Raw genomic sequence first — 13,720 nt, forward strand, 5'->3', positions numbered from 1 at the left:
TCTGTGAATTTTTACCGAAATCTTAACAGCTGAACGTTCGGTAACCAGTTCGGTGATTTTTCACAGATATTCTATGATTTTTCACTTATATTTGTTGAAAAGTTACAGGAATACTGGGAAATATCACCGAATTATTTACCGAACGTTCAGCGGTTGAGATTTCGGTAAAATTTCACAGATTTCGGTATAATAATCTTATGTTTCAGAAAATCCCAGCGACACCGACTGGGATTGAACCCATGCCCTTTGGGGTGAGAGGCAATAACGCTTACCACTACACTACCGGCGCCGCTGCATAAAATATGTGTTTCTTCAAATTTGCTGAATGAAACCATGTTAATTTCAAATAATGTGTGTGTGTATTCAATCTAACCCCCACTGGCCGGCAGTGGTATTATGGAAGAAATTTGCTTACAACAATCCTTGATGTAATAATTTTAAGCAAGTTTAGTCCGGGAGTTAGAAAGCGATAGCTCTACTGCAGATTCAGCAACCCATTTCAGATAGCCTGGTAATTCACGTCCATTCCGAGGTTACTTTCACATACAATGTGATGTTTCGAAATCTGGCGCGTATTTAGTAATATATCGAAATATGCAGTTATGATTGATTATAAATAAGATGGATCTCACCAAATTCTGCCTCCGAAAAAGATCGGTTTGTTCACTCGCGGTAATCGAAAAAATCTTCCGCGTTGTTCTTACAACCCAACAAGACATTTTGAATCACATTCGAAGTTTTTCATTTGCACCGAATTTTTGCTTGACACCTCATTCGCGTGCATTCTCCGGAAGGCAGAACGCCAGCACCAAGAAAAGAAAAAAAAAATACCCGGTAAAACTCTTCTTGGGAGGGAGGCAAAGCACCAAAAACAAGCGAAATGAAAAACCGACCGACGCGACACCACAGCAACACAGCTACTCGAAACAAATTCTTGTCCCAGATTTTTCACGTTAATTACAATATTACTAAAACAAACTTCTTAAGACGTGATAGTGTAAATGAAGAACACTTATCCACACGCGAAAACTAATATTTGTTTGATATGGTACAATTAAAACATATGCGAAAAAAAGATGAAATCAGCGCCAGCGAAAACAAAACAAACCGTTCGCGGGCAGAGCCTACTGCGTTTTTTCAAACCATGTTAACTTCAAATAAGGAACTTAAATATTTGATTTAAATTTTAAATAAAGACCAGCCTATTCAAATATTCCAATAAGAATACGAATATTATTTCAAGCATCTTTGCCATGTCCACACAGCAAAAAATTCTGAATTTTAATTGTGATGTAAACATTCTTTCACGTAAACTTGTATGTCATTTTATGCAAACGAGCAACTTGTTAGCAATGTTGTTTACAAAGATGGACTTTTGTATACAATATTTGCAAAATTTCATGAAATGTCTCAGAACTTTACACGATTTATAATGTTTACTTATATGATATGTGACGCTCCTTTCATGTGCATCATATTGAACAGAAATTAACACTACTTTTTCGAACTGTGCAGACATTTCGAAAAGCAGCGGCACCGGTGGTAAGCGTGACTATCTCTCACCCCAGAAGGCCTGGGTTCAATCCCAATTGGCACCGGCGGGATGTTCTGAGGCATAACATCTCTGATCACGCCTTCCTTCGGAAGGGAAGTAAAGCCGTTGGTCCCCGGTTCATGAGTTGATAGGTCGATAGGTAGGGTCCAAGTGTGGAAGCTGCCTCTCTGGCGTCGGTAGCATTGGTGTTCAGCATGGAAGTTGCTTACAAGTTGAAATAGAAGTTGACGTGAATGAATGTTTACATAACAATAAAAATCGGAATTGTTTGCTGTATATAGTTCTTCATTTGACATTTCATAGAGTTATTTTTATGTGCCTCTTTTTGTTTTACATTTCGTCAAAAAGAAGTGATTGGAAGGCTTTTAGAACTAGTTTTAGCCTACAATTTTGCATAAGACAGCGAGTTGCTATATTGAGGCATTTATGAGTTACACATAATTTTATATATATTTTAGGCTTATTTACTCCATTTAAAAACAAGTTGTTCTTGCATTTTTAATCTTTAATATTGCGGTATGTTTGGCTTTTCTGATACTGTTGCCGTTGCAGTCAGGCCTGAAAGGGTTGCGGTAGCATAACTACCGTGAACGCGCCCCTTTGATGCGCCCGTTTTTGACGTTTCTTGCCGTCGCTGTAGCAGTGAGGCGCATATATGAATGTATGCACACAGAGGTGCGATAGTGAGTGGGATAAGCTGAACACGGCCATCGCTTTCGCACTACTTTGTTTTGTTTACCCCAGCAGCTGTTTTACCCCAGCAGGAGAGTATAGACTCCATCGCGATAGATGTGTTTTTGTTGTTGTGAATTATGTTTTGTGCCGATTATTGTACCTAGTAAGTTGTGTAATTTGTAGTTTATTAGTTTATTTGTAGCTTTTTAAATATTGTGAAATCATAGATTGTTCGCCACTGTTGTACCGCGGGAAGCAGATATGTTTGCATTTAGTGTATTACTGTTCAATTACCGTAAGTTAAATATTATGTAAAGGTGACATGTTGTTCAGTGTCTTTTATTTAATTAATTGATAGGACCTCGCTAAGCCCACCGAAGGTAGATTGGTATTGAGGAGTTGCAGGCGTTGAAAAACTAAATTGTAAGTGTCGATTGTAAGTTTGTTTAATGTAAATAGTTTGTTAATTTTGAATATATTTTAGTTGAGTTTGTCCGTCAAAAGACCTACTTTTGAAAATCGTTTTTCATTCGCACCGGAGGGGTGCGAACATCCTCAAAATTTATCAATGGAGACCTACAGATACCCGTGCTGTGACTGCGATGAGGACTAAGATGCTAGTGTACAGTGCGAAAAGTGCCAAGAATGGTACCACTTCGAGTGCGTTGGTGTCGACGAATCTGTTGCGGAGGTGGTCTGGTTCTGCTCGACTTGTGTCGGTGAGGATAGATCGATCAGACAGTCGTTGGGTGTACCAGGTCAAACTCGGATTCATCCGATGGTGATCAATCATCCAGGAAGTCAGACGGAAAGTAGCGGGAAAAAGGTCGGTAAGGTAGCGAGTAAGAACATATCTTCGACTAAAGGTCGCATTAGTAGGGCAGTAGCGCAGGATGAAGATGATGGCAACACAAATAAAACATCAGAACAGGAGCAGGAAAGTTCAGACGATGAAGAACTAGATGTGCAAACAGAAAAGTCAGAAGACCACACTAGATTCTTAAACGATCTTTTAAAATCGTTAAATCGTCATTCAAGTCTACCCGCGCGCGTTAATCCCACCGATTCAGTACCGAAGAGTAGCCGAATTGGGAAAAGTGTGCTCCGGAAAAGTGCCAGTGTACCGTCAGCGGAGTCAACACGAGTTCGTGCGTTGAGAGAACTTCGAGACTTGGAAGAAAGAAACCGGTTGGACGAACTTGAGGATGAAAATCAGCAAAAAATCCTCGAACTTCAACGGAAGCGGATTGCTAGACGGAAGAAGGCGCTTGAGCGACGGATGGAGCTGACACAGATTATCAACGGTTCTGATGGCGAATCAGATTCAGAGGCCGAAGTTGAATCGATGGACAAAAGCGGGGAACCGCAGCCGGAGAAGCAGCTCCCGAAGAGTCTAGGTGCGGTTCGCAAAGATCCAAAGAAAAGGTCCACCGAAAATGATATCCAGGACCTGTTCGATCGTTTCAAGGAACTTCTGGAAGATCGAAATGGAAGTAACCCCCAGAAGCCAGTACCAGGAAAGTCCACAAGAATAAGATCATTGCTTTCTGCAAATCCGAGACTGCCTCGTCCGTCTTTCGAGAAAGATGATGAAGCACTAGAGTCAATCCTCGACGGTGGGGACTACAAAGGCGATAAAGTGGTTGCGGATGGACCGACACGGCTCCAGATAGCGTCTCGACAGGTATTTCCGAGGAGCCTGCCGAAGTTTTATGGAGCAGCAGAAGAGTGGCCTATCTTTATCAGCGCCTACGAGCAGGCAAACCAGTCCTGTGGATTCACCAACGCAGAGAATTTGGTCCGTCTACAGGATGCTCTGAAGGGGAAAGCATTGGATACGGTTCGAAATCGTCTACTTTTGCCGGAGAACGTGCCGTTGATCATCAAGAAGCTGAGGAAGAGATTCGGGAATCCGGAGATCCTGTCAACCAGATTGGCGACAAAGATCCAGCAGCTAGAGGGACCAAGCTCGGAGAGTTTGGAGTCGGTGATCGAGTTCGGAAGTGCCGTCGAAGAGTTTACTCAGCATCTCAAAGCGGCCGGGCTGGTGGACCACTTGAAGAACCCAATTTTGATGCAGAGTCTAGTTCAGAAGCTGCCGTCGTACTATGCCATGGAGTGGGTGGACTACAAGCGACGCGCACAGTCAGTCGACTTGGAAACATTCGGTGCATTCATGGAAGGTCTCGTAGAGAAGGCGTTGGAAGCAACCTTCGAGAAGGCAGATGCAAAGGAGAAGGGTAAGATGCGAAATAGACCACAAACGAAGGCTTTCGTTCACGTCACGGATGGAGATAGCGGCCGGTCTGGGAGTGTGATGTCAGCTGGGAAGAATTCGTCACCCCAACCCCAGCGCCGAGAGTTGAAGTGTTCCGTGTGCCAAAAGTCTGGGCATTACGGAAGGAACTGCCAGGAATTGCTCAAACAGAGTGTTGCAGAGCGGTGGAAAACGGTGACTCGGTTGAACCTCTGTCCACTCTGCCTTTATGACCATGGACAACGATCATGTCGTATAAGAGTTCGTTGCAAGGTAGATGGCTGTCCGGAAAACCACAATGCCCTTCTTCATGGTGGACCAGCCGGATACTCGCGAACTCAGATGCAGTGTAATAGTCATCGTCAGTCGAAATGTGCAGTTCTGTTTAGAATGGTTCCAGTGACGCTATACAACGGCAAGAAAAGAGTAGATACTCTAGCACTCATCGATGAAGGATCTTCGGTTACCATGGTGGACAGTGAATTGGTGAGAACGTTGGGTGCCGATGGACCAGTGGAACCACTGCAGATGACTTGGACAAACGGCGTACAGCGCACGGAGTATCAGTCGAAGAAAGTGGTGCTTGAGATATCTGCCAGAGACTCGTCGAGTAGATACGATCTGCTGGAAGCTCATACGGTGCACAGGTTAAACCTCCCTGCACAGAAGCTGGATTCAGCGAAGTTGGTCCAGGAGTTTAAGCACCTTGAAGACATCGACATTCCCAGTTACGAGAGAACTACACCGAAGGTGCTGCTGGGGATCGATAATCTTCACTTGATCGCCCCGCTGGACTCACGAATCGGAGAATCTGGTAAACCAGTTGCCATTTTGTGCAAGCTCGGCTGGACGGCTTATGGTCCACAACCAAACGTCGTAGGAAAGGTGCATTTTCTGGGACACCATCGGTGCTCGTGTGAGGAGTGCAGCAAATCGGATAAGGATCTGGACGAGGCGATGAAGAAACATTATCAACTTGAAGACGTCGGAGTGTCACCTATTCGTTTAGAATCGAAGGAAGATCGTAGAGCACGCGAGATTTTGGAGAAGACCACTCGAAGAGTGGGTAGCAGGTTCGAGACAGGATTACTCTGGAAAGAAGATGATGTTCGATTTCCGGAGAGTTTAGACATGGCCATGAAGCGGTTGCGATGTTTGGAGGCTCGGATGAACCGGAATCCTGGAGTGCAGGAATGTTTGCAGAAGCAGTTGGAAGAATATCTTGCCAAAGGCTACGCGCATCGTATCACCGAGCAGGAGTTAAAGGAGACGCCGAAGAGTAAAGCTTGGTACCTACCGCTGAACTACGTGGTACATCCGAAGAAACCTGGCAAGGTGCGGTTGGTCTGGGATGCGGCAGCGAGGGCTCATGGAGTGTCGCTTAACGATAAGCTGTTGAAGGGTCCAGACATGATAACGTTGCTACCAGCTGTTATAAGTGGATTCCGCGAGAGAAACGTGGCGTTTGGAGGTGACATTAGGGAAATGTTTCATCAAGCATGGGTTCGTGCAGAAGACCGTCAGGCACAACGGTTCATATTCGTGGGTCCGAACGGAGTGGTGGAAACGTACGTGATGGATGTGGTTATCTTTGGCTCGACCTGTTCGCCTTGCTCCGCACAGTACGTGAAAAACTTGAACGCGCGGGAACATGCCGAGCAGTATCCGGAGGCTGCCGAAGCTATCGTTCGAAAGCACTATGTCGACGACTATTTCGACAGTGCCGATACAGTAGAGGAAGCGGTGAGACTAGCGATGGATGTGCGACGTGTACACGCCAACGGTGGGTTCGAGATTCGGAACTGGGTTTCCAACTCACAGGAAGTGTTACGTCAGCTCGGAGAGGAGAAGTCTGTGGTGAAACCACTAGAAGTAGACAAGCATTGCGCTACGGAGAGAGTCCTGGGAGTGCTGTGGGACCCGGAAGGTGATCACTTCGTTTTCTCAACGGAGATTCGCCAAGACCTTCAGCCCTACATTCGGGAAGGTACTTGGCCAACAAAGAGGATTGTGTTGCGGTGCATTGCCAGCATGTTCGATCCGAAGCAGTTTCTGGCTCCGCTGTTGATACACGGACGGATCATAATGCAGGATTTATGGCGTAGCGGCATAGGTTGGGACGAGAAGCTCACGGAAGCTCACTACAAGCGGTGGGTGCAGTGGACACAGCTATTCCATCTAATCGATGAGATTCGTGTTCCACGGTGTTACCTCGGTGGATTGGACTCGAAGGTCTATGAAACGGTGCAGTTACACGTTTTCACTGACGCTGGAGATGCGGCATATGGATGCGTGGCCTACTTCAGGTTCGAGGACGGCGAAGTCGTTCACTGCGCATTCATCGAGGCCAAAGCAAAGGTGGCGCCATTACAGTACCTGTCTACACCACGGTTGGAGCTAGAAGCGGCTGTTCTCGGTGCGCGATTAACAAAGTCGATCTGCGATGCCCATTCCTTTCCGGTAGCGAAGCGGTTCCTGTGGTGTGACTCGGATACGGTAGTATCATGGGTGAAATCGGACCAACGAAGGTATAAGCCGTTCGTTGCCTATCGTATTGGCGAGATCCTCAGCATCACGAATCCAGAAGATTGGCGTTGGGTAGGAACGAAGGACAATCCAGCGGACGATTTGACGAAGTGGGACAAAGGAACGGAGATCAAGTCGGGAAGCCGATGGTTCCATGGACCGGATTTTCTGTATCACGGAGTGGAAGAATGGCCGAAGCAAAAGCGTCCAAAGGTGGAAGTTGCCGAAGAGCTCCGGGCGAGCGTGCTGCTGCATCACATCGTGTTACCCGAGGGGTTTACGGAGAGGTTGCAGCATATTTCGCGTTGGACAGTAATGGTGCGGACCCTAGCAACAGTGTTCCGATTCGCGTCCAACTGCCGGCGACGCGTCAAGAAGCTGCCGATCGAAGCCGTTAGGAAAGGTGTCAAGCAAGGATCAACGTTCCCCGCCGTGGATGTGCCGTTGCGACAGGAGGAGTACCAAGCTGCAGAAACAGTTTTGTGGAAGGTAATTCAGGCAGACGAGTTTGCCGACGAAGTGAGGACCCTGGTGAAGAACAAGGATTCGACAGTACATGAATGTCACTAGAGAGGTCGAGTAAGCTGTATCGTCTTGCGCCGTTCCTGGATGAGGATGGTGTCGTGCGGATGGAAGGTCGTACAGAAGCGGCGGAATATGCGGCATTTGATGCGAGGTTTCCGATCATTCTGCCGAAGGACCACGTGGTGACTCGAAGGTTATTAGAACACTACCATCGGCAGTATGGGCACAGCAGCAGAGAAACCGTTGTAAACGAAGTTCGGCAGCGATTCTACATTCCGTGTCTCCGAGCGCTAGTAGATCAAGTGATGCGAGCCTGTGTGTGGTGCAAGATTCAAAAGGCGAAGCCAATTGTTCCGAGAATGGCACCCTTACCAGGGCAGCGTTTGGCGGCGAGGGTCGATCCGTTTTCGTACGTCGGCATAGACTATTTTGGTCCACTGGAAGTGTCTATTGGCCGAAGGAAGGAAAAGCGATGGGTGGCACTTTTCACGTGCCTAACTGTGCGAGCGGTACATTTGGAGGTGGCGTACAACTTGACGACTGAGTCGTGCAAAATGGCGATCAGGAGGTTTGTAAAGCGGCGTGGCAGTCCGATCGAGATCCTTTCGGATAACGGCACGAACTTTGTCGGTGCCAGTCGAGATCTGCTGAAGGAAATAAATCTAGCATGTGCGGATACCTTTACCGGTGCGAGGACTCGTTGGACCTTTAACCCACCGGCTGCCCCACACATGGGAGGTGCGTGGGAGAGAATGGTGCGCTCGGTGAAAGAGGCACTAAAAACGTTCACAGATGGTCGGAAGCTGACGGACGAGATCCTGCAGACGACACTGATCGAGGCGGAGAACCTGATCAACTCTCGTCCACTCACCTACGTGTCCACCAACGTGAAGGAAGACAAGGAAGCGTTGACGCCGAACCACTTTTTGCGTGGTCGTTCATCGGTCGAGTGTCTGCCGTCGAGGAATCCCATTGACCTGGCCAACACGTTGCGTAGTAGCTACCATCGCGCACAGTTCTTGGCGGATGGATTCTGGGATCGTTGGCAGAGGGAATACCTGCCGATGTTAAACAAGAGGTCTAAGTGGTTCGTGGATCAGCGACAAGTAGCGGTTGGAGATTTGGTGTTCGTGGCAGATGGAGAGAAGCGAAACGTCTGGGAGCGAGGCGTGGTGAAGAAGGTGTTCGTTGGGAGTGACGGAAGAGTCCGTTCAGCGTCCGTTCAGACAAGCAGAGGCGAGAAGGTCAGACCGGTAGCGAAGCTAGCCGTTCTGGAGGTCACTTCGAAGGAGTAATCCCCGTACTGTTCCTGATGGAACCAGCCACAGGGTTTACGGGCGGGGGAATGTTGCCGTTGCAGTCAGGCCTGAAAGGGTTGCGGTAGCATAACTACCGTGAACGCGCCCCTTTGATGCGCCCGTTTTTGACGTTTCTTGCCGTCGCTGTAGCAGTGAGGCGCATATATGAATGTATGCACACAGAGGTGCGATAGTGAGTGGGATAAGCTGAACACGGCCATCGCTTTCGCACTACTTTGTTTTGTTTACCCCAGCAGCTGTTTTACCCCAGCAGGAGAGTATAGACTCCATCGCGATAGATGTGTTTTTGTTGTTGTGAATTATGTTTTGTGCCGATTATTGTACCTAGTAAGTTGTGTAATTTGTAGTTTATTAGTTTATTTGTAGCTTTTTAAATATTGTGAAATCATAGATTGTTCGCCACTGTTGTACCGCGGGAAGCAGATATGTTTGCATTTAGTGTATTACTGTTCAATTACCGTAAGTTAAATATTATGTAAAGGTGACATGTTGTTCAGTGTCTTTTATTTAATTAATTGATAGGACCTCGCTAAGCCCACCGAAGGTAGATTGGTATTGAGGAGTTGCAGGCGTTGAAAAACTAAATTGTAAGTGTCGATTGTAAGTTTGTTTAATGTAAATAGTTTGTTAATTTTGAATATATTTTAGTTGAGTTTGTCCGTCAAAAGACCTACTTTTGAAAATCGTTTTTCATTCGCACCGGAGGGGTGCGAACAGATACTCTATCAAGAATAAAATTATCGATCCAAGTACTTGCGATATTATCATTTGATGACTGAATGTTATTTGTGTTAAAATTACTCATGACTTTTGAATGTTCAGCTATTCCAAAAACATGGTTGAGCAAAAATGTGCTTCATATTTATCCCTACAACTGTTTTTAAAGGCCACTTTTTATTTAAATATGCGAATCAAAACAGTTGGTTTCCTGATTTAAGTTAGAATGAGGATCACCCTAATTTACCCGTTTAGTTCTAAACAACTTCTTCAAACCCCGTGAAATTAATAGAAACGGAGTAAATATTTTTCCCGCTAATATTGCGTTTCGGAACATAGATCGATGGTTCAAATGTCAACTACTTACCTTTTTAATTATTCATGATAAAAAATTGGAAATGTTATGAAAATTATTGGAAATTATACTATGTTCCTTCTGAAAATTATTGGAAGGGCCAAAAGTGCCTATGATTTACGTACTGATTTCTCGATACTACCTTCCAGATTACTTTACAAGGCATCACAAAAAGCACATAATTTTTTTGTAATTTCAAGTTGAAAAAGTTCTTGCTCAGGAACTCAATGTTTTATTTAGATTTGCTTTTCATTACCAGACGCACACGCATCAATCAAGCTCCATTATACTTCTTATGAAGAACCACAGAAATATATGCGGTTTACTAAAACTTGAGATACGACGAGGCCACTCGGTCAGTAACACCATCTCGCCACGACTACTAGTTGGGTAGGCGAACGAGTGAGTGACATTCTAGCCTCGTACAAGTTCAATAACTCGCCAATCAGGGAACTGGAAAGGCCCCACTCACCCGCATTCCGTTTTTATTTCTGCGCTTGTGTTGAGTAGTGCTGCCGACTCTTGTTCCTGGGATATTGACATCTCAACCCTATACCGCTTGACCGCTCCGTACCTTGTAGAATATCCAGCTCAGCACAATCGAGCCGAACACAAACAAGTGAGGGTAAATTGTATGACATACTGCCTTACTAACACACGGTTGCCGTGGACGACGGGCAGTACCAGCAGAGGAATGAATCAATTTGCAGCGACGGCGGTCAACAACGTCGCAACTTTCAGGAGTATAGTGATATCACGTTTACTCATAGTTATATTGATCGCGTATAGTGTCTCATGTGGGTATAGCTAATTCTACAAGGTTTTCCGGTTTAGAGTATTGACATGGTCAACCACGTTCTACTTTCCGCGCTTGTGCGCGCAATTCACCATTCGACAGCGTTCTATTGGCCTATTCCAGTGTTTGATGACAACGATTATGCATTTGGACTGTTGATTGATTAATTATTGGATCCATAAACGAATTACGGGGTTGCAAACAAAAACGGTGATATGTGAAGGATTTTTTGGATTGAAGGATGACCTTTTCTGAGCAGACAATTTGATTGAAGTTCGGTAGGTTACTATTTGCCTTTGATGTTTTGTTTGCTTGTGAGTTTTTAGTTTACTACTACCCATATGTGAAAACCAGTAATAAATGTTGTGACTTCCGTGAAGGTAATCATAGAGCTGTGGGATGGATTCAAGACCAGAGACGATTTGATTCAGAGTGAGGATTATATTAAGTGTTTGATGATTAACTAAAATGATACCGTACTGCATTGAAATCCGGATACATACTCCCTATATCCGGATGTATTTAAAAGTTGATTATCAAGTTAAAATATTTTTCCGATTTTTATAAAATTAATGTTGCTCAAACTCATAAATTTTTAATCATCGAACGAAATAAATCTTTACAAAAAATGTCTCCTTTAAAAATAAATCTTAATGTTTTCTCGCTTAAACAAGTAGGACTTTTTTCAATTTTGTTCATATAAAAACTTACCTGTACACATTTTAATAAATTGATACTTAATTAAACTGAATTAAATTTGATAAAATATATGTATCAAAATAAACCCAGTCCAAATGAAATTGTGTTACGCGTTACAATTGTGCATATTCAATTTAAATTAAATAAAACTTATTTGAAAAAGCTCAAATTACAAGATTAGAAAGTATCAAAATGTTGTATTTTGCATTTGAAACTGGATTCTTAAAAATCGTGGAATTGCTAATAAAAGTGCACTTTTAAGTTGTATCGACTTGGTATCTTCATCGCTACTTCTTTGTAATTGTCCATTTCCGTTCTATCGAGCAGAAAACAACAACAATATCAATAATTTCACCTTGCACAGATTAATAATACGTTTGTTCTGATGCGTTAGTTCATAAGTTTATTAGGGCGCATTGTATGAATATTTACTCTCATTGTTCTCAAAACAAAAGAAGTGCTCCTAGCGAATCCACTTACTCTACCTTCATCCGTAGGACGAAGAAAATCTAATTGTATTTCAATGCGTTAGAATGGAATTGAAACTCGTAGAACGAATTTGGAATCAAGCAGTAATGTTAGATTTTTAACAATCTTCTTCTTATTTTTCGTGTTTCAAGCTTATTGCTTATCGCATATTCGCTTATTGTGGGCTTTTAACTAAGTGTTCTAAATGCACTTCCACATTTATTAATCGAGGGCTTTCGATGCCAATACCATTTGTATGTTGTGTGGCAAGCACAATGATACTCTATGCCCAGGGAAACCTATAGCTCATACCGTAGTAGGCTGTGTATAAAAGAATATGATTTACTTAATTTGACAGTTGCACCATGACGAAGTGGCAGCGTATTCGTGATTTGTCCCACGCGCAAATGGTTTTAGAAAGAGAAAAGAAAGGACACCTATCCGCGAAGGTGGCCACAGGTCTTCCGAGGTCAGCTCGGGTTCCGAGGTTTATCGCTGCTATCAAAAGGAAGATGTTGGTGAATCCAGTGCGTTCAATAAGGAAAATGGCAAAGGAACACGGGATCAGTGACTTTACGGCACGGAAGATTTCGGGGCGAAGTCGAGGGCACGAAAAAAAAAACACACACATGATTACCAACCGCATCCGGGAGCTACGATTCGACCGATGCAAGAAAATCTTGAACTTCCTTAAGCGAAAAAATCCGGTAATCCTGTTCACCGACGAGAGCATGTTTACCGTCGATCCCGTATCAAATTCCAGAACCAACCGGTATATTAGTTCTCTTCCGGTAAAATACGCGGCCGAAGAGCACAAGTGTATCTGACCAAGCATCCTGCTAGCGTTATGGTATTTGGATTGGTGGAGCATGTGGAGGCCGTAATTGCAGCAAGTAGAAAATCGATCGATGATTAACATAGTTTAAGACTCTGAGAAACATTCCCCTTTGAATAAATAAAAAAAAAAACTCGAAAACGAAATGTTTGAGATTTTTTTAATTTTGACATTGCTTATTGGTGCACGGTATTTACAAAAATAGAAGATTTCTCCTAACACTTCCGAAACGCAACTTATAATATCCCCACACACTGAAATCTAGTAGTAGTCACATAGTCACTATGAACGTAGTTCAAATGTCTTGGTCAAGTTAAGTGAAATATCTTGGATTAGTAATCAATCAAAAATTAACTTTTAAATATCACAGTGAGGGCATTCAAGCCAAACGTAACAAATATATAAAATGTTTGTATCCTCTAGAATAGATTTCTAACATTTAAACAAGTTTTTAGACTGCCCATGCTTTATGCTGTGCCAATATGGTCTAGGAGTTGCACTACCTGGAAACAGTACTAGTAGGATTCAGAACAAATTTCTGAAGATGATTTTAAAGTTCCCTCCCTAGTACATTACTACAGAAGTACAAAAAATTTCGAATATTGATACTTTATAACAAATGTCCAATAAAATAATTAATAATTTCAGGCAAAACCTGGTTGCAATCCTCAATTGCAACCATTAATTCCCTTTGTATTTAGATAAGATTTCATTTTAGTTTATAGTTTAAGATTGCGATTGTTATACTGACATGAAGGTTCAGAAGACCTGTTTAAAATACTAAATTGAATGACTCTAATGTTGGCCTATGGATCTAAGATTCGGCCCATCGCTAAAAATCTGCTATTTATCAAATTTATCTAGATCGTCATTGGGACGGTACTAATGGATAGTTTTGGTCGCTATTGAAAATTTAGTCGATTGCTGAATTTATGTATGGGCCCAAGCTAGGAGCATTTAGGCCGACATTACATCCATTTCCCCTATATACTA

General features: G+C 43.6%; 2 protein-coding genes across 2 annotated transcripts; both read left to right on the top strand.

The window, feature by feature from the left end:
• Positions 1-3,008: 3,008 nt before the first annotated feature.
• On the top strand, positions 3,009-7,583 carry LOC135713198 (uncharacterized). Its single transcript, XM_065236309.1, has one exon. The coding sequence runs from the start codon at positions 3,009-3,011 to the stop codon at positions 7,581-7,583; it is 4,575 nt and encodes a 1,524-aa protein (XP_065092381.1).
• A 13-nt stretch (positions 7,584-7,596) lies between these two features.
• Positions 7,597-9,554, top strand: LOC135713189 (uncharacterized). Its single transcript, XM_065236301.1, has 2 exons — positions 7,597-9,316; positions 9,380-9,554. The coding sequence occupies exon 1, from the start codon at positions 7,643-7,645 to the stop codon at positions 8,831-8,833; it is 1,191 nt and encodes a 396-aa protein (XP_065092373.1). The 5' UTR covers positions 7,597-7,642; the 3' UTR covers positions 8,834-9,316; positions 9,380-9,554.
• The last annotated feature ends 4,166 nt before the right edge of the window (positions 9,555-13,720 follow it).

This window comes from Ochlerotatus camptorhynchus, unplaced genomic scaffold (assembly GCF_037179485.1).
Source record: "Ochlerotatus camptorhynchus isolate MF236.1 unplaced genomic scaffold, CSIRO-AGI_Acam_v1.1 ptg000544l, whole genome shotgun sequence".
NCBI classification, from domain to species: Eukaryota; Metazoa; Arthropoda; class Insecta; order Diptera; family Culicidae; genus Ochlerotatus; species Ochlerotatus camptorhynchus.

Bases quoted from the DNA above. Each gene is read 5' to 3' on its own strand.
- LOC135713198 (XM_065236309.1), top strand. From the start codon at position 3,009: ATGGTGATCAATCATCCAGGAAGTCAGACGGAAAGTAGCGGGAAAAAG.
- LOC135713189 (XM_065236301.1), top strand. From the start codon at position 7,643: ATGGAAGGTCGTACAGAAGCGGCGGAATATGCGGCATTTGATGCGAGG.